The 20796-nt window shown below is 40.7% G+C and overlaps 2 protein-coding genes across 5 annotated transcripts in view; both read left to right on the plus strand.

Annotated features, from left to right (window-relative positions):
* The first annotated feature begins 7040 nt into the window (after positions 1 to 7040).
* Positions 7041 to 12224, plus strand: eomesb (eomesodermin homolog b). Its single transcript, XM_006794932.2, has 7 exons — positions 7041 to 7193; positions 8455 to 9116; positions 9284 to 9438; positions 9799 to 9920; positions 10425 to 10583; positions 10902 to 10963; positions 11119 to 12224. The coding sequence occupies exons 2-7, from the start codon at positions 8587 to 8589 to the stop codon at positions 11900 to 11902; spliced, it is 1812 nt and encodes a 603-aa protein (XP_006794995.2). The 5' UTR covers positions 7041 to 7193; positions 8455 to 8586; the 3' UTR covers positions 11903 to 12224.
* Positions 12225 to 13031: 807 nt separating this feature from the next.
* LOC102790386 (ankyrin repeat and IBR domain-containing protein 1-like) overlaps positions 13032 to 20796 on the plus strand; it is a 36896-nt gene continuing 29131 nt past the window's right edge. The window contains exons 1-5 of one of the 4 annotated variants that reach the window (XM_006794928.3): positions 13032 to 13205; positions 15162 to 15447; positions 16238 to 16538; positions 17757 to 17939; positions 18680 to 18797. In XM_006794928.3, coding sequence (XP_006794991.2) covers positions 15260 to 15447; positions 16238 to 16538; positions 17757 to 17939; positions 18680 to 18797 — 790 coding nt within the window. In that variant the 5' untranslated portion in view covers positions 13032 to 13205; positions 15162 to 15259. The other 3 variants (XM_006794929.3, XM_035909527.2, XM_006794930.3) reach the window with 3 other exon arrangements.

Here is a 20796-nt window from a genome sequence, read left to right on the forward strand (position 1 = left end):
TGCGTGCGTGCGCGCAAGTGTGTTTGTGTGTACGCTCGAGGTAAAAAAGAAAAAGAAAAATCCCATTTGTGACTTCTAAATGCACAAAAGCACCGTCTGGACTCTTAAAAAGAGAAGCATTATGTCATCACGCTATCAGCCCCATAGTTAATATTCCTCAGTATCCTGCAGATCCAGTCTTAATCTTTGTATGCATGCACGGACTGGAAACTTACGGAAATGAATACTTGAGGGTGAGTCGTCAACATCAGAGAGAGACGTTGCCTGTCGGGGCTGACAGCTGCCTTTGATCTGCTGACCCGGGAGGAAGCATCATCTTGTGCTGTTAATGGCCTCTAAATGTTTTCACACTTTCACAGGGAGAGTCGATTAGTGGTGAAACTGGGGCCACAGTATTCGTCCCGTCATCGGGACCTCATCTTTGCACTTTATATTAATACACAAATATGCACAGTAGTGACACAATGAAGCGGACATGGTGTTGCATAAAGCAGAAGTATGTACGGAAAAAGGGGGGGTTAAAACATTATTACAGTATTGGCGATTTTGAATCCGGGTCCAAATTACTGTGATTCTAATTTTTTAAAAAAAACTTTTTTTTTTTCTTTTTTTTTTACTTTTAACTCTTTTGACTTGACTTGTTAGTCAGTGACAGTTAAAACTTGCTTAATCCTCAGAAGATCCAAATGCACAGCCTCTCTGGTAGCCTAATTTTCTCAGCTGCTTTGCCACCAGCAGAGTATGAGTGGGCTATTTTTGGGATTTTTATTTGTCGATGATCTGCTGTAAGAGGGTGACTAGCACTGAAGGTTTGGGAGCAATTGACAGTGCTTTTATAGGATCAGAAGGTGTGTGTAAGTCTGTAATAAATTACACTAAAATTGGTGAAAAATACACTTCGCAAAGGATGATGCAAATTAGGAACCTATCTAAAAACAGTATGTTTATTCAATATAGGCTCGTTGTTTCCACGCCGTGTGTGCGCGCATTAGAAGGGGACGAGAGTGGGGGTATAGAAGCACACAGGCCTCACGCGGGGTAGGTGCTAAAATATACAGTGAGAAAAACTCAGAAATTGTGACAGCTGAACAGCAGAGAGGAAAGGGGAGGGCGGACAAAACCAATCTAGTTTTACTTTCAGTATTGATACGTAGAATATTATCATTGGGGAAACAAATATATGTACTGAGATAAAGAAAATGTGAAAAGTTCTTTGTTGATTTTTATTTCAGCCGGTGTTTTTTCATCATTGAGTCCTGACATTTTTATTTCTGAAATAATCAGAGCAAAAAATATAAGGATGTGGCAAAATATGTACAGCAAGTGTTTGTCTTTTATGGTGCCGTGAAAAATTTTACTGACATCACCAACGGGAAGCTTTTTCCTCTAAAATACAGCTGAAGTAAGCACACACACACTCACACACATACACACACACACAGCACGGGGAGCAAGGAAGCAGCCTCTCAATTATCAACCTCTCCTTGACGCTCTCGACACCTCATGTTTCTCTGTTAATGACTGGATTAAAGCTCTGATTAAGATGCACTTAACCCATAAACAGCAGCTCCCATTCACAAATCATTAAAAAGCCAATTAAAGCAAGCCCGAACCTCAATTAAGACTGACAAAGGCCAGATAATATTAGAGGGGTAAGCCCCTTTCCACTGTATTGAAAAGGGGCTAGGAATGTGTGTTACTTTAGGTCGTGGTAAAAATTTGGTTTAGAACATAACTCCATTATGTGATCCTGGGTTTATAATGCTTCTGTTCAGCTAAGAGGAGCAATGCTTGCTGCCCACCCCCACCACACACACACACACACTCTCTTGTGGACAGAGAAGGCTGATTAAAGTGAAGAATATTGCTCTAGAAGTAAGATCATGCTGTACAAATGTCGCTTTCTGCAATATTTGAACATATTTTGTGAATTTCAGTGCTTTCAATTTTGAATTGTGTTTCAATTTCATGAATAATTTACACTGATTTGTCATTAAACTGTCTAGTGCTAGTGATTCTTTATTGTGTGCTAAAGTCCGTAACAAGTGGTTTTAATTAAAAATCTGGAGATTTCCAAGATATGGCAAATTTCCAACTTTGGATTTGTCAAGTTTAAAAAAAAAACAAAAAACGGGTAAAGAGGGCTGAAGGTAAATGCAAAAGATCTACAAATCACCCCCAATCTAATTATTACCTTCTTAGCTTTGATCCTTTGTGGTGGTAAACAAGGAATTCTAAGTCACACATGCAGTTTTGTTCCTAGCTGTTACCAATTCCGAGGTTCATTTCTACTTCCAAACTTCTAAACAAAGCCGATTAATTAACTCTCAGGATTATACCTCTGAACCATAAAGAGCTCACAAATTACCTTGGGGGAAGTGATTACAACCATGGAAAACAATAAATCAATCAATGAATCTAATGAAGCCTGCGTGCCGTCGCTGGCATTTCGCCCTTACTCCCAGTCATCTGTGGAATAACAATGGGAAAGACGGGGATCATAGTTAAATTGTTAATCATAATGTGATACCACAGTCAGCAGATTCCCCATATGAGAAAAAAAAACACGCTCTGGGTCCTGTTCGTCTGTTATGAGAGGGGACATAATGCAGAAAATATTCTTTCCACCTCGCTGGAGAGGGGGACACTTTTCTAAAAAATACAGAGGTTTTTATTTATTTATTTATTTGAACTGTTATTATGTCGATAAATATGGAGATCTCGATGTGCACTCTGTGTACAGATCGAGTTTGATGAGAGAATTTGTACATAACAGCTGATCGTTAAACCCAATCTTTTGCTGCAGCGCTGCTACGCTCAGTTCGACCTATCGTTGTCTTAATGACACAGATGAGAGATCCGCTACCTTTAAGTGGTTAGTGTGCAATCTTTCGTTCAGCAGCACCTAAGCAGCAAGAAAAGTTGTCACTTTAATATGTGCGGTAAAGACTTCTAACCACTTTCCCCCAAAAATGAAACAAAGAGTGCACTCGAAGTCATCAGAATTTGATTCTCTAGTTTCTTCTAGCCTCATAGGCAAACGTGTTCAAGGCTTCTTTGAGGCCATTTTAATTTCCCTTGTTGCTTTTGCTTATGATCTTAAATGCATCAGCCTCTCTGAGGATTCAGCTCTCGATTGTGACCCTGGACCAAATGTGGTTATCTTTTGGGGCTGCTGACACTGGCAGATTGGTGGGCAGAAATTCTTAACAGTACAGATTGGGTGATAATAACGTTGCACTCTAAACAGGGCTTAATTGCTTTTGGCCTGCGACTTTAAGAACGTCCCATCAGATAGGTGATTTTGGAAGTCATCGGTCTTGGCTGAGGAAAGACGAAGACGAAGCATGCGTGGGAAGTTGTGAATAGGGCGGACTGGCAAGGGCAGAGACTCGGAGCCCTCTTATTCTCTGCTACTCAAGAAATAACAGGTGTTTAACTTTTGGTTTGGACACATTTCGCAGACTAGGATAGCTTAGCACTACATGTTCATGGAGACATAACCTTTGTTGACAGACAGCACAAAAGCATTATAGTATCACCGTGAAGCTGTTACAACCGTTACTTCACTGACTCAAAGTGAAGGTGATAGATTACAACATGGTTCCTGAGAAACACCCGCTTTTAGAAACCAAAAGTAAAAGAACATCCACTCACATATTAAGATTTTGAATTAGAATCTGTCAAATAATTTGTCTCCACTACTTTACCATGCCGGTGTTTTGCCCCCCAAAAAAGACTTCCCAATGGGACTAATTGGTAAATAAAGGTTAAATAAACAGGACTTCATCCACCTCCTGTATTTGTAAAGAGATATTCAGAGAGATAGCCTCCCAGTATAAAGTCATGCAAACGGGATCTCATTAGCAAATGCAAATGAGAACCCACCAAATCTTCACAGAGAGGCAGAAGTGCATCTCCGTGGGATAGCTGGAACACGACAGTTCCCCCAACTGCCCCCACGCTGAGCACCAAATGTGATGGTCCACTCCTGCTGCTGCTCTTAACAGGATGTAGGACCGAACCATAAATGTAAGCAAAGGGGAGGGAAGAGGAAACGTGTAGCTAGATGCCCATTTAAACCCTGCTATAACAATCCTGACTGTATTAGAGAGGACTATCCTCTAGGAAATAGCTACATCAGCCATCTATCCAGTCATCATTGTGCTCAGTATAGCTGTGTCTGCAATATCTACTGTTAAGATATATAAATATTTTTGTTACAGATGGATTTAGATATGTATGTAAAAGTTTACTTTGGATCTGGTGAAAAAAACTTTTCACGCAGTACTAACTCCCCATCCAATATGCAAATCACATCCCATATGTGCGTGGAGAACATATTTCTGGTTTCCTGTCTGGGAATGCAGCTGATCAGCTATAGAGGACAGAAAGCTGAGATTACATTCAATTAAAGTGATAATTAATTTGATTTCTATGTCTGTGAAGTGCCGAGAGGGCAGTTCCCAGAAAGTGAGAAATACAAACCCTCTGAGCCAATCAGAGCTTTTGTCTGAGACAGAATCTGTCGTGACATCACAAGCCATGGTGGGCAGGGTTCCTGGCATGGCCTCAGACCAGCAGACGTTCTGCTGCCAGCAGGGTGGCAGTGGCCTAGGGCAAGGCAGCAATGGCCAGGTCACCAGCTTTTTTCCTCCCGCATGCACGAGCGCTGCAGGGAGGGGGAACCAGCAGAATGGCAAGATGTCAGAAACAGCCCTTTAGACGTGTCAAACAGGAGGCACAGCTAGGGGAAGGTGTTCACTGAGCGTGACAGAGAGTGAGGCTATTCCACAGACGATCGGCCCAGTGACACATAACAATAAGGTAGCTGCATGGTGTAATAAAATCATTGAAGTATGTTTTTGAATGAGATAAACTCATTTGATTAAAAAATACATAAGTAATCTACTTTGAACAACATTTTTAGTCAGTATTTTAACAGTTCTTTAAAAATATTCAGAATTTCACTTTATGCTCACTGGCTCGAAATTCATGATGCCACAAAACCGCATTTTTAATTATTAGATTTTTTAAAAAATGCATTATGTTGAACTGATGGTTAATCTGAATGCTGACATGCATTCCTCCTTCAGCGCATGAGCGTGACAACACCCTCTGAGTATCAAACGCTGCACATACACATCGCCCCCCATAAGGTTAAACATCCAACTATATAAAATACATAGAGGCGCATTTTTCTTGCCAGAAGGAGAAGATTTTAAAGGCAGGTAATGCCTTTTTTTTTTTCTCTTCTTTTACTGTTCCTCACACGTCAATGTGCAAGTCCCTGCACTCCTGTGAAAAATAGTATATTTAGAAACTTTTCGAGAATCTGCTTTCTCACTTGTGACTCATAGATTTTACCATCAAAACAGGTGATCACATGTGTTGCTGTGTCAGATTGATAGTATGCTAAATTGAAAAAGAGAAAGTAAATGGGAAGAAAGTTCAATTAAGTTTTCTTTTCATTTTAAATCACTACAAAGCGGCACTACAAAGAGAGTGGCCTCTTTAAAAAATACCTTAGAAAATTATCTATTTGGGGAGTAATATATACTAACAATTATAAAAAAATAAGTTCAATGAAACCTGTTGTATGGCTGGTGAAGATGGAAACAGTTAGCCAGGTGGAAATACTTCAGTACTTAAGTTCAGAGGAAATTTAGCGCCACAGAAACCTAAGACCAAAAAAACCCTGTGAATTCTACCTCCATATTCATCGGTTCCGTGAAACAATCAAAACAAATCAATCCGTTTATCAGCACAAACAACAGAAGCGTATTCCACTGTTTGCAGTTAAGGTAGTTTTCATTTGTCCTGTTTGATGTGTGGTGAGTTCAGCCACTTCACTAATCCTCTCACTTTGTCTTTGTCATGTTAACTTCCAACCAAGTGTTGTCTACCGAGGAGAAACGAGTGGGCATTTAAGACGTTGAATAGGTGTGCCATTGAAAGGGTAATTCAGCATGAGTCAAGGTCTGGATTGGATTTTTTCCTTTGAACTTAAAAGTGGAAAGACAAAAAAAAAAAAAAAAGTCAAAGAGAGGAAACAATCTTACACGAGCCTCCTCTGAGTTTTATGGCCTTTTACTTTTACAAAGGAGACAGTCGAGAGGTAGATTTGTATGTGAATTCCACGGTAAACGTCTCCTTCTGCAGATATGTGGGATAAAATTACCTTTGGCTCCAGCGTCACTTAGGTTGAAAGACATGAATGTCTTTCTCATTTATTTATTTAGCTCAGTTATGAATAAATCTCAAAGCAGCAATATGACCCTCTTCACTTGGTTGCTGTTATAGGTGGGGCTCCTCACTCTCCATCCTCATTAGCACATTAGCGCTGAGCAAATAGAGTATCTGTAACCTCTGCAGAAGTGCTTTTCATACATGCTGTTATCCAGGAGAAAAACAAAACAAACCAAAACAAAAACATTTATCATGTTCATAGTGGTAAACAGCTTCCCTATACTCTGACATGTTTCATATACCACTGCTGGTTAAAACGTGGACTGCCTGGTTATCTGAGTTTACTTTTACTCACTTTTCTTGGGTGTTGCTAATTTCATGCATCTCTCATCTAAAACTTCAGTGTGGTATGTTGACAATTCCAAGTAGATCATGATCTTAAAGCAGACTCCAAAGCCCTCATCTCTTTTCTTCATAGACAACAACTTTCACAATCAGTCACCTTATTACCTATATGACTGTCTAACACACTCAGGTTGCCATAAGCCCAGCACAACCGACTTTGCCCTGTTATTTTATTCTGCTGATGTCTTTGTTTAAGATTAGAAAATGGGAGCAATTCACGGCTGGATTTGGAAGCAGCTTCGCTTTTACACACCTTGGCTGTGATGCTGAGGATCCCCTGCCCCTCCCCTGGTGATCGGAGGGAGATCTGATAAAAGAGGCTGCTGTCTGCGCGTCATGGCCACAAGGAGAGAGCAGCGGTGAAAGCGGGACTGCGTCTCTGCGCTCCGATCAGTCCGCCTCCGCCTCCGCATGGCTCCGGTTTTATTATAAACTCTGCTGCCTTATTATTATTATTTTTTTCCGGACACAAACGCAGCATGATGCCGTTTGCTGTTTACAGCTTCACCGGTTATCTGTGCTGATTTTGTCTTAAGTTTTTAATACTTTCTTGTCTTGAAGCTTTTTAATTAGAAACACCGGAGGACCCTGGAGGCTTGGTAAGTTTGCAAATACAATTATATATATTTTCAAATGCAACTAATGCATTTGCAGAATTCATTATTATTATTTGTTATGATGATAAAGCTTTATTTTACATTTAAATGTGCAATAAATGCAACAAACAACTTATTTATTCAGCCTGCAACGAATTAATCCACAGTAAATAAGTTTCTAGTGTCTGGTTTATTTGCATTTCTTCTTCTCCCCCCCACCTCTGTATTAATATCGTTTAATTCCGGTTCTTTTGGTTTCTCACATCCGACTGTCTGATCCAAGAAGCATCACAGGTTTCTTCAAACGGAAAAATAATTGGCTATTTTTCTTTTTCACGTCGGCCATCCCGTTGGGACACAACCTCATTCGAACTGAATGCATGCAAATCCATTACCTCTGAATGCTGATAAGATTATTTATTTACACGTAAAAAGAATCTTCACGATTTAACTGCTATTATTAGTATTATTACTCCTCGGAGAAGTAGGCCTACATTAAAAAAAATAAAATAAACATGCATACATTTTTGTTCAAATTATTTGTTTTTGTTGGACAGCATTAAATTGAATAAATATTCGTTTCCATCGGAATATATTTAGGTCGGACAAATCTGCAATTTTATTTAGTTTTGATACTGAAAACGCTACGACTTTCAAAACTGGTGGGCGAGTTTCACGTCTACCCCCGTAAATCTGTGCATTGCTTCACGTTTGTCATATGATTTACAAGAAATTGGCTCTTACCTCGAAGCGAGTCCCAGCGAGCTTGTTAATATCGCTCCAGTATTTCCAATAACAGTAAATCCTGAGCTACCCAGTTGCACTTATATCATTTTCTTTTAATTATTATAGCCGAACTATTGAACTTGTGAATGTAGTATATCACCAAAGAGCAAATAAAATCTAATAAAACGTGTAGTATATGAGCCGCACTGGAACGCATTTAGGCCTAATTGATTAGCTAATCGTGTTTTTTAAAACAGCGGAGGAAAAAGTAAGAGGGCGGAAAATGGCAACAAAAAAAGAGCCTTGTTTTCAGTAAAGTTACTATTTTGGGGGAGACCACGACAACTGAAATCCAGCACTTTAAGACTGACTTCACATACTTCACAACCACACCCTGGTACGCCCACAAATATCTCCGGTGATATGGAGGTCATTTCCTGCAACCGTCTCACTGTGCATGCGACTTGACAGCTTGAGATGTGTATTAGGGACGACTTCAGGTCGTTTTGTAACCACTGTTTGCTTCTGTCTGTCTCAGTCATTCAGAATCCAGTGGATGTTTGCAGGGGAGCCTGTTTTTAGGAGCAGACACCTGAAAGGAAAAGAAGGGAAGGTGACATCCCTGATAGAGAGCAACATCAGCTGAGCCCAAACCAAGAGAAGAGCAAAGATGCTCGGGAGTGAAGGAGAGAGCAGTTCATATTCTTCTTCCAAAGACACGGCAGATGAGAGGCGCAAGTCTCCGGCTGTGGAGGGGGATGATCCGGTTGTTAGCAACAGGTACACGGAGCACGGGATGAGTGCTGACCGGTACTATATCCCATCCGCTATTTCTAAGCCAAGTCCCGAAGCAGCCAGTCATTGCTCTTTTATCCCCTACACCCCCAGCGGGGCGGTTTACACCCCGTCCAGTGCTGGAAGGTATCCCTCATCACTGCACCTGGGCTCCGTGTTGCAACCGGCCGGATTCCCCCCCTCAGCCCCCGGGCGCAGTCACATTAGTCCCACTTACCAGCTCGGACAGAGTCCCGGGTGCATCTACCCTCCATACACCAGTTCGGGCTCCGCTCTCGGTAACATGGCTCTACCCCCCGCCACCACAGGCCCGGGGGTGAGGTCCCAGGTTTATCTCTGCAACCGACCTCTATGGCTCAAGTTCCACCGACACCAGACAGAGATGATCATCACCAAGCAGGGCAGGTGAGATGGCAGGAAAAGTGTGCAAAGTTAGAGCCGAAGCATTCCCCTTTAATTTCCTTTAACTGTCTGTCAATGTCTCTTATGTTCTTTTTCTTCTTCTTCTTTATTAGCAAAATATTTTTTATTTTAATGTTCCGTTTCTTTGAATCCTCCCCTGTTTTTTGCAGACGGATGTTCCCTTTCCTCAGCTTTAACATAGCTGGTCTCAGTGTGACAGCGCACTATAACGTGTTTGTGGAAGTGGTGCTTGCGGATCCAAACCACTGGAGATTTCAGGGGGGAAAGTGGGTCACCTGTGGGAAAGCGGACAACAGCAGCCAAGGTACCGAAAAGGGTACATAGTGCCTATTTTCTTTCTTTTCTTTTTTTCTAAAGAAATATATTTTAAACTGAGTTGAATTAAACATTTCCCCTGCGATTTAAAAGTAAAATTCACCCGGATTTAAGACAATTTCATCCCCCAAAATACTTTTTTCTGTTTAAAAAAGAAAAAGACAAACAAAGAAAAAGAAATTTACTTATTTTATAGCCTAAGCCTAACTTCTCAACTAGGCCGTGGAGGAAAACATGGGTTCCCCAGCTTTTCCTAATGGAAAGTCCCATGTTTTCAGTAGAATATTGTGTAATTTGTTTTGGAAATCTTGAGTTTAAATATTGGAAAATGTATTTCTCTTTATTTAAGGGAACAAAATCTATATCCACCCGGAGTCCCCAAACACAGGGGCTCACTGGATGAGACAAGAAATCTCCTTCAGCAAACTGAAACTCACAAACAACAAAGGGACGAGCCACAATACTTCACAGGTACTAAACTCAAAACTGAAAATAACTAAAGGCCTGTAACCCTCAAAATAGGTTGCAAATGGCAAAACATTTTCCATTACACCAAACCTTCATTCAGTTGTTGTTTTCAATATAGATTAGTCTGTTTAATATATACTGTAGTGATGTACTTTTACTATATTTTGTTCATTGGCACCTTGATAATTAATGTGGCACAATGAAAGAGTTTTGTATTCGGACTAATTCAGACTTGAAGAGCTAACTACATTGTTTGTTTTATTTTTTAATTTGTGCTAGGAAGGAAATTAGTTTAGATATTTTTGTGTCTATGCAAAGATGATGTGATGAAATTAAACTACAGTAGTGCAAAAATAATGCTTAAGTCATATAATTGCAGGACACAAAGTTATTCACTGAAGCTTTTATAGATTTTTATTTTTTTTGTGAATAGCGGTGACGTTGGAAATTATCGAGTGCTTTAATTTTTTTTTTCAAAATTATTATTATTATTTTTTTATGCAATAGATGATTGTTCTGCAATCCCTGCATAAGTACCAGCCAAGGCTGCACATTGTGGAGGTGACAGAGGATGGAGTGGAAGACCTTAACAGTGACCTTAAGACCCAGTGCTTTACTTTTCCAGAGACTCAGTTTATAGCAGTCACTGCCTACCAGAACACGGATGTAAGTGTGGAAAAACTCCAGCCTCCCTTGGTTGTTGTTGTTAAATTTTATTTTAGATATAAGCTCCCATTAATAGGTCCTCAGAGCCGTATGCATGCATTATATTTAATCGTTTACATACTGCATATTATAGATTTTTAATCAGTTTAGAATTCCCGTTTATTAAAACTTGTTCAGTTGGCATGGGAAGCCATTTCTAACTTTAATCAGCCATAGTTTTCCAATGCAAGCCAAACATGAGGTCTATAGCTACACAAGCATGATGCTCCTTTATTCTTTGCTTTTCCAAATCTAAAATGTAGCTTAACCTTGTTTTAGATCACGCAGCTGAAAATTGATCACAACCCTTTTGCCAAAGGATTCAGAGACAATTATGATTCGTGAGTATTTTGTATGCGCTTACATTGCTGTGCATCTCTTTCAAAGCAAACAAATACATCATACTGTGGCTACACCAATTAATTCTGAAAGAACTTTCACATTGAACTGTCTTGACCTCATGTCTCATAAGTACATTTATTTATTTATTTTTTAGGATGTACACAGCTCCAGAGAACGACCGCCTTACGCCGTCTCCTACGGACTCTCCCCGTGCCCACCAGATTGTCCCTGGCACCCGCTACGCGATGCAGCCCCTCTTCCAGGATCAGTTTGTCAACAGCCTTCCTCAGAATCGCTTCTACAACAGTGAGAGAGCTGTACCGCAGACTAACAGCCTCCTCTCGCCTCAGTCAGAAGACGCAGCTTCGCAGAGGTGGTTTGTCACCTCAGTGCAGCAAGGGGGAAGTAGCAGTGGCACCACCAACAAGCTAGATCTGACACCCTATGAGGGAGAATATTCAAGTTCCCTGCTTCCTTATGGTATCAAATCACTGCCCATGCCTACATCTCACGCTCTGAGCTACTACCCAGACTCCCCGTTTACTACAATGTCTGCAGGGTGGGGGTCTAGAGCAGCATACCAAAGAAAAGTCACATCCAGTCTGCCTTGGTCCCCCAGACCCAGCCCCACTGCCAGTTTCGCAGAAGACTCAGAAAAGGTTAAAGCACAGATGGAAGAGGAGGTGAATGGTAGCGGAGCCCTGATCAGCTCCTGGACAGAGCCACAACCATCAGCTCTTTCCTTAGACAAGACCAATTCCTATTCTCTGGCCTGCAAAAGAAGGCGTGTGTCTCTCAACGGTCCAAGCACAGAGGAATCCTCCAGCAACACCAAGTGTGAGGACTTGGTCTCTGTTCCCACCAACAATGGCTACAGCAAGGAAGCCCCCCCATCCAAAAGCATGGCAGCTTACTATCCATTTTACACAAACCCTTAAACGTTTGTTTGGTCTTCATCTGCTACCATGAATGAGAAATATTGTTTTAGCTTTTTTTTTTGTTGTTTTTTGTTATATGAAGACCCTTATTTTGTGTTGACAGTGATAAATGTCTTTTTGTTTCTTTTGTGGCAAGACAGAAAATGATGAAGAAAAATAATGGCATTATAAGAGATGCACGTGGTACATTGAGCGTCTCCGTCTTAAGGCTTTTTGTTTGTTCCCAAACCGTATATATATATATTTTTAACTCCCCTTTTATTGAACTGAAATTTACAAAGTGCCAAAGCATTCGTTTAAGGTGCCCTGTTTTTTGTTTTTTAAAAAAGTGTGTTACATTTCATTGTTGCATACATTTATGTATCTACCCTTACACTGAGATTAAGCTATGTGTTTACAGATTATATATTGAAGGCCTGTTCATATGAAATGTGTGCATTCTTAAATATATGAGAACAAAATGCTGTATATACCTTAAATGCAAAGTTCAACTATTTGATAATAAAAGGCACACTGTTATGTTGAGTTTCGATGTGGTTATTTCAAGTGAGTGGAGACGGCTAAGCCCCTGCTTAAATACAGTGTAGTATGTATTTAGTATTTGTTTGGTGTAGGTTGTGAATGCAACTGAGAAATACTTTCTGCAATTACTCACGAGGCGTGTGCAGGAGATGAAAAATGAAGAACGGCGCCACTCAGCAGTGTGATTTTTTTCTGCGGACTTTGGCGCACTCTAGTGGTCTTTTTCTGTAATGGCGGCTATTACAAATGATTAGCCTGTTGAGTTGAACGTCTACCCCATCCCATGTTCACCCCAGAGAAGCCTAAAGCAGAAGCGTTTATAGATTTACCCGTTTTAGAAAGATTTCAGGTATTTTTCCGTTAGCGTAAGCGCGTACGCCGTACTTATCTTACCTATTTCCGCTTCAGATATGATGTCCGGCTTTATGAAGGTGTGAATAGCTGTGATTTCAAAGGGTAAAAAAACAAACTAAACAAACTAAACTAAAAAACATGCACTTGGTTGAAATTAATGTTCAAGCAAAGCTTAGGCTTTGAAAAATAAGCCGGCCACGTCTTTCTCGCCTGTTTTAGAGGGTTGTTTTGAAACCTGGCAACCCGACTAGTAGCCAGCAGGAGCCACCAGAGTCAACGGAGAGTTGACTGGGGCAACAGCACAGCTCATAGCTCACATTGTTTATACAGGTTTGCCCCACATAACGAGAAAGATCTTTGCTTTACCCTTTGCGACTGACAATTCACTCACAAGGCCAGGTGTACAACAGCAAGATGTACAATCAGTGTAAGTCGAAATACTTGTTATTCATTGTTTACGGAGTTTTTCAACTGTACTTGCTACCGTCAAGTTGGCTAGCATCGAGATTAGCACGCTAGCTCAGCCAGCCTCTAGCGTGTACACTGACGTTGGTCAACGCAGATGCTAGCGTCATGAGGTTTTTTGTTTTTGAATATTATATAGCTAGCAAAGCAGCAGAGTGTTTTGTCAGTACCAGTGGCATTGTCGACAAAAGGAATGGTTTGCAGCTGACGTTTTCTAAGGTTGGTTGTCGGCAGATTGGTTTTATTTTCAACCAGCAGTGGAACAAAGCGTTATCGGGGTCTGTTCATTAACACAACATGACACGCTGTCGTCGATTTTCTGCTAGCGAAAATGGTAAACACTGCACGACGTGGCTACAGGCCTGCATGAAGTAGTTTAGTGACAAGTGGCGGCTACGTGGAATAACGTTTTTATTTTTCTCATGTTAACGCTAGCTGTTGCTGTGAGCTTTAGTTAGATGTGGTTGGTTGAAGCTGTAACGGGGGAGTGTCGTTGACTGTTGTAAGATAGGTTAATGCTGTAGTTATTCATTTAGAGAGCACGCTCGTTGAGTAATATGTGTTACAAACTATGAGATTATATAACTGTTCAAAGATCAGGTGTTTTTCTTTCTTGTTTTTTTTTTGTATGCCAAGGTGGCATACTGTTTGTCTTGCTTTGTGATGGTGTCTGGTCACTGGGGTAATCACATGGCACACGCCTGATCTAAGGTGGTGTTCACTTCCACTGGCTGGTCTGTTTACATGATGCATAGCGTTATTTAAATGTACGACAATGATGGCAGGGGATGATTTCATATGTTAAAATGGTCGATATTAGCACACGTAAATGTAGACAGTATTTACCAAGTGAATAAATGAGAAATCATTCATATATGTAATACTTGTTTCTTTTCCACCTGTCTCCATTCTACCAATCTTACTAAAGAGTGAAAACACGTCTGTGCCATATTGCTATTCTAATTGATGAATAGATAACCACGTCATAACTTTGGTATTCGTTGTGTTACAGTGAATAACACACTTTCCCAGAAGACTACCAAAGGTCTCACTCTTATCTTCCTTACTTAGTTTAAAGATTGACTGATTAGAACAGTGTGTCAGACCTGTCCACGGTCTTGACTCTGTTTATATAACTGCGCAAGTAGTTAGCTGTTTTCAGTTACTTTCTAACCTATGGAATGCTTGGTATTAATGGGAGATGGGGATTTTCGGTGAGTATTCATTCCTTCCATTGCACACATAACTTGTCTCCACCAGTGAGAATTTTGTTATTGGGAAATTGAATGCGTGTTATTATAAAACAAATTATGCTGTGTCCTGTGTTCGGTGTGCTGCCGCTTACTAAAAATACATAAAGGTATCACATTGCCCTGACGGTCGTGACCATATGGTGCCCTGGTGGAAGCGGAAAGCGGACTTGCTGTGTGCTATTCTTCAGTTGAGGATATCTTGCTTCATAATGAGCCCTGGCCTCAGTGGGATGAGTAGCTTTGGCACGGTGAAGCGGAAACTCCTGGTGATGCCAGAGGAAGCCTTGTCCATCTCTGTGTGGGCTTTGTCCTCACTATGTTTAGGTATTCAAGAAAAATATATAAATAAATTAAAAAAAAAATAAAAAGAGAATCAGGGAGCTGGTTTACAGTGCAGTGGGGATGCTGACGCAGGAGCTTGTGGCAGAGCAGCCTGAGCACCCTTGAAGACTGAATTCTTGTTTTGTGACCAGAGGGAGTGGAAGTCAGCTGTACAAAATGAGGCAAAGTTGCTTTTCCTGAAACTGGTGAAAATATTTTTGACTTATTGGGAGGATGTGGAGACTTGTATGACTGACAAACTTGTTGTCCATTTTCTCGCTTGAAGAGCCTTATTAGGCTCAGGCATAAAGACGTTTTACTCCAATTTTTTGTCTTTTTATTAGGACATGCAGTATGCTGGCTTATTGGACTTGAACAGGTGGAAGACGACTTAAGAGGCTGCTGTCCCAGTCAGACCTTTGGACCCACGGTAGGGGACGAAATGGGGAACACAGCGACCAAGTTCCGTAAGGCTCTCATCAATGGAGATGAACTGCTGGCTTGCCAACTGTATGAGAGCAACCCACAGTTCAAGGAGGCTCTAGATCCCAACTCTACATATGGAGAGTCCTATCAGCACAACACTCCACTGCACTATGCTGCCCGGCACGCCATGACACGCCTACTCAGGTTAGGATATGGCCCAAATAAAAACAAATACGCAAGCAGACAGAATGTATACTTCATATTTTTGAGTGTTGTCAGTGTGGAAAAATTGTTATTCTGACAGGGCCTGATAATGATTGGGTCGTAGATGGTTCTCAAGCTTTATGTCTAGTAACCCTTAACCTGACTTCTCTTTTTTATCACTCAATGGCAGCTTATTCCATCTTTTTACTTTTGCTGTATTTTAAAATTCAGTTTTTCCTTTTTCATGTTTTTTTTTTCTTCTATATGTCTCTGTCCCATCTGTGTCTCTACATAGCCATCTGTTATCAGCTCTCAGGAATGCAACATGCTGAGCTGGAATAGAATGACGTTCCAAGAGCTTCCTATCTGACAAGCTAACAGCGCAGACTGTGCTTGTTTTTATCCCACTCTGGCCTTACTCTTAAAAAAACAAGAACAGTAGTTTAAGTCATATAAGTGGTTGTATAGCTATAATTCTAGTTTATGGTTTTCACAAAAGCAATGAAATGTTGAAATCTAAACTATTTTGGAAAGTAATTGACCTGTGTTGCAATATACAGCTCTCCTTTTTTTAGAATATTGTGAAGTTGAAATGCTGTAAAATATTCAGTTACACTAAAAGCTACATGCACTATGCATAACTCATCTTTTTTAATCTTAAAAAAAAAAAATCATGTTTACGTTCTGAATCAGCACCGATGTCATAAGAATTTGCAGTCTGTTGACAGTATCCCACAAAAGACAACGCATTACAATTTAACCATCCTGTCATGTCGTTATTCTCTTTTAGGTCTTTTCTCCTAAGCAAAGATGGCAATCCTAACAAGCGCAACGTGCACAATGAGACATCTCTGCACCTTCTCTGCATGGGGCCTCAGATCCTGACTTCAGAGGGAGCTTTGCATCCCCGCATCTCAAGGCCATATGAAGACGAACAGCGACGAGGGGAATGCCTTCAGATCGTGCTAGCATGGACAGGAGCTAAGCTGGATCATGGAGAGTATGAAAGGGCTGATGTCAATGCCACTGACAACAAGAAAAACACTTGCCTACACTATGCGGCTGCCTCAGGCATGAAGACTTGTGTTGAGGTGAGATTATAAAAAAAAGATATTGCAGATATTTTCTCTGGGCTAGTGTAAAATTTTCTTAAGTGTGAAATTTTTTGGGGGGTTATGATCAAAGCCTCTGTAGCTGTAAACTGACCAGTTTCACTAAGACAAGGGCAGAGAGTATATGAGGGGAAGGACAATAAATGAGGCCAGAGTAACTCTGATGCTCACACACATCATTCAGCGTCTGCTCTTTTGTGTAATGAATATTTGTAGAATAGATCCTCACGTGTGGCCTTGTCCTAGAGTCCCTTTGGTAGGGAACTGTAATTTGCATCTTCTCATTCGCCCTCGCTGGTGAGTTTTTGGAAGATGCTGTGCAACACGGTACAACTTAATTAATCTCCTGGACAGCTCACACCAGATATAACAGTCAAATAGATTACGTGTAACTTTATTGTTATTGCATGTAATAGAACAAAATTACAAATGCTGCTCTTAAAATGTGCTTTAGGAAAGGCAAGCAGCCACTAGTTGTGAAATCCCCAGAAAGAACTGCTGTACAGCTGGTACTAATTTTAAATGATCGCATTTCTGCACACTGTCATTTATTTAGATGACTCTTCATTATAGAAATATTATTGTTGTCTTCACTCTAATTTCCCCCCAGAATCCATGCAGTTTATTACAAAATGCAATTTGCACCATGTGCAGAACATAATGTCGAGGCTGGAGATGCAGACAGGTATGTTGTGACGGAAAAAGAGACACCCTACTTCCAGGGTGTCAAGAAATGCCATTCACAGACAGTTTAAAAAAGTAGACTCAAGCACAGAAATGACAGTTACCAACAGAAGCCACCACCTCCCAAAAATTACCTGAGCTCCTTTAATTGGCACTTGATCATCAAGACTTAGTGTGCCATACTCTACAAAGAACTTTGAAGTAAAGTGGATATAAGTGAACTCTTTTTCAGTTTTCTCGAGGTGGGTAAGTTGTTGCTATTTTTTTTTTTTTTTTTTTTACTGAAGTCATAATTGCAGTCTATTATCAAAATAACTGTAATTACCGTTTCATGCCTTAATTCTGGATACTTTCCTCTGATTACTGTTACAGGGTGAGTGGTACTCCACTGTGCAAGTAATCACAGGTGTTTGGAACTATATATATAGTCAGCGAGCTTTAGTATCTGTTCTTGAATGCACGATGTGTTCCATTGTTCAATGCCAGATATTCCTCTTGTTTCTTCGTGCTCAGATGCTGGTGCAGAGAGAAGCGGACTTGTTTGCGGAGAATGAAAACCGCGAGACTCCATGTGACTCTGCAGAGAAGCAGCACCACAAGGAGTTGGCCCTGCGCCTGGAGTCGCAGATGGTCTTCTCTCTTGCCCCTGAGGCAGAGGGTATTGAGGCAGAATATGCAGCCCTAGATCGAAGAGAGGTACAGTATAACACACCAACAAGGAGTGGGTGTATAGCTTTCAGTTTATCACCCTCAGCTGGTGTGACTTAAAATGTTATTAGAACCAAACTTTAGTCCACAGCATGCTGTTTAAAAAAAATCCCCCCAAAAAGTAATTTCCCTGTTGTTGCTGAATTAGGTCAAACTGTTTTAAATGAGCTACCCTGGTCATCCTAGCCTGGCTGATCCCACACAGTTTCTGTATTGTTACGCTTGATTTGTCCTTATAACCCTTTAGCTACATAAGTAAGGAATAGAAGCAACATATGATGGTAACTTTGCTCTTGGAAACATCCGCTAGTTGACTGTATTTCAGTGTTTACATTTTTGCAGGAGTTAGTCACATTCTTCACTTGAACTTGTTTTGGTTGGACACAAACAGACTCACAAATTACTCACGCAAAACAGTCTAGCTTAAAACATGTGATCATCATCATCAGTTTTAGTTCTCTGGGTCTGGCTAAGTCATGTGTCAGCAATCATTTATGTTTCAGGTGGTTGTAGTACTTATTTTCGCTTTATTTTCTCTTCCCCTTTTTTCACAATCTTTCTTTCCTACCATTATTTCACCCATCACCCTTTTCCCCAATCTCACCCACTGTTGTCCTCTTGTCTCTTTCTTTACCTTTCTCTGACAACCTGTCTTTTTTTTCTTTTACTTCTTATCTTTGTCCTTACATTTCTTCTCTTATTATGTTCTTGTCAACCCTTTACTCTAGTTGTACGAGGGCCTGCGGCCACAGGATCTTCGGAAGCTGAAGGACATGCTGATAGTGGAGACAGCTGACATGCTACAAGCCCCTCTTTTCACTGCAGAAGCACTGCTACGTGCCCATGGTACTATTAAACAAACACAGTACTGGTTGTCCTTTCAATTGTTTGGACTAGTAATATCCTGACAGCTTAATGGGTAAACATAGTAACATAGTAGTTAAACAAATGACAAATATAGTTAAAGTATATGGACAAGGAAGCATTTGATACAGTGGTTAGATTTAATTTAACACCACATAAAACACTTTTCAACACTTTTCTACATATATATATATATATATATTAGGGGTGCAACGATACACAAAATTCACGGTTCGGTTCGATACTTTGGTGTCACGGTTCGATATTTTTTCGATACAAAAAAAATGTTCATGCCTTTTTATTAATTTGTCATTTATTAAATTTTCACGGCACATTCTGCACCACCTCTCTGTGCGTTCATCATTTGTTTGAAGCCAGCTCACCTCCTGCAACCACTTTTCCGAGAATACGCGCTTCTTTTGTGGTTCGGACTCCTGACATTTCTTTGGAGGTGGAGGAACACCAAAGTAATTGCTTAAAGGAGCTTCTTCGACATCTTTAACAGTTCTAAACAAATGTCTGTCCTCCTCCTGGAAATCTTATGTATGCAAACACGCGTTGCAACTTCTTATCTTGTGCGCGTTTTTTTATTTTGACAGCGAATGCGCACCTGCGGACCACTTATGTGTAGACCTGGTTATTTAGCTCGTCATATTGCAGCCACAGAAATTCTTTTGTCCATGAAACCATAAAGCTGCACTTTCTTTTTGCCTTATAGTCTGATTTGTCATAACTTTTCCGTTTTGTGGTAAGCTTTTCTTTGGCTGTCACTTCTTCACCCTGACCTGTCTTATTTGGCTCAGCAGAACTAAAATATATATCCTGCTGCTTTTACACACGCACTTACATAACGCTCAGCGATTCTCTGCGCGATCAACCTCTCACATGTTTAAGCTGCGGGAGATTTCACTTGTCATGTTTGCATAGTAAGCTAACGATTGATAAGACGATGTCAGAGGAATTGGTGCGCAAATTATCATCACTCACCAATCAGTGCTGTCGCTCTCTATACACAGTTCGCGCGATTGCAAAGTGAAAGCAAAAAACAAGCGCAAATTCAAACGCGATTTCAATATGTCACATATTGACAGTGGCTCACCGATGCCAATGACATAATTACCCAGCTACATTTCTGAAAGAATGCAAAAGCATTGACATATATTTTTCCTTCCTACGATAGGCTGACGAGCATAGCAGGGCAGCCCGACTGGAAAAATCGCTAGCGATTTTGCGAGCCCTGTATCTGATTGAGGAATCACTCATCTTTGGAAAAGAGAGTTTATTACAGAGAAATGTCTCTTTCCAAAATAAAAGCTATACTATACGCTTCTTCTGGGCTATATTCTCAGCAGCATATTAAACATATCAGGTCCCCATAAGGAGAATCATGTGCTAACGGCTGTCTAAATGACTCGGTAAAGTTTGTATGCGTGCTTGTTGTTTTTGTCCACTTGTCTTTGCACTAGGATGCTATCGGTAAATGTGCAGTCATATTCGTTGTGTTCCCACTAGTGCTGTCAGCCTTAATCTGAAATGAGGTTAATGCCACAACACGGCAAATCTCCGTTAACGAGCTACCGCGGATTGCCCCGTGTGTGGGGCTGGACAGCGTCAACACATTAACGAGCTAACTGCGCTAACACACTAGTTCCCACTCATGTAATTGAGCATTGCCTGGCACATCTGACATACTGTTTTACTTTAGTCCATGACTCGCTTACCTTCAGGGTCATACGTCACATGAAGACCAAAATAGTTCCAGACGCCAGATCTGAATGAGGGTGGGGGAGGTTCAATTTGCCATGTTGCAACGAGCTTAACTTCTGTCTAGCTAGCTTGCCCTGCGCTCAGTGAATCTGTGTTCGACTACTCCGCCTAGGCTGCACTGTCGAGCGCAGATCCACTGAGCGCTCAACACAGACAGCACCGTCAGAAGGAAAGTTGATAAAATAAATTAAAAATGTTGTATTGTTCGATACAT

This window comes from Neolamprologus brichardi, chromosome 11 (assembly GCF_056152115.1).
Source record: "Neolamprologus brichardi isolate AB-2024 chromosome 11, ASM5615211v1, whole genome shotgun sequence".
In the NCBI taxonomy this organism is placed as follows: domain Eukaryota; kingdom Metazoa; phylum Chordata; class Actinopteri; order Cichliformes; family Cichlidae; genus Neolamprologus; species Neolamprologus brichardi.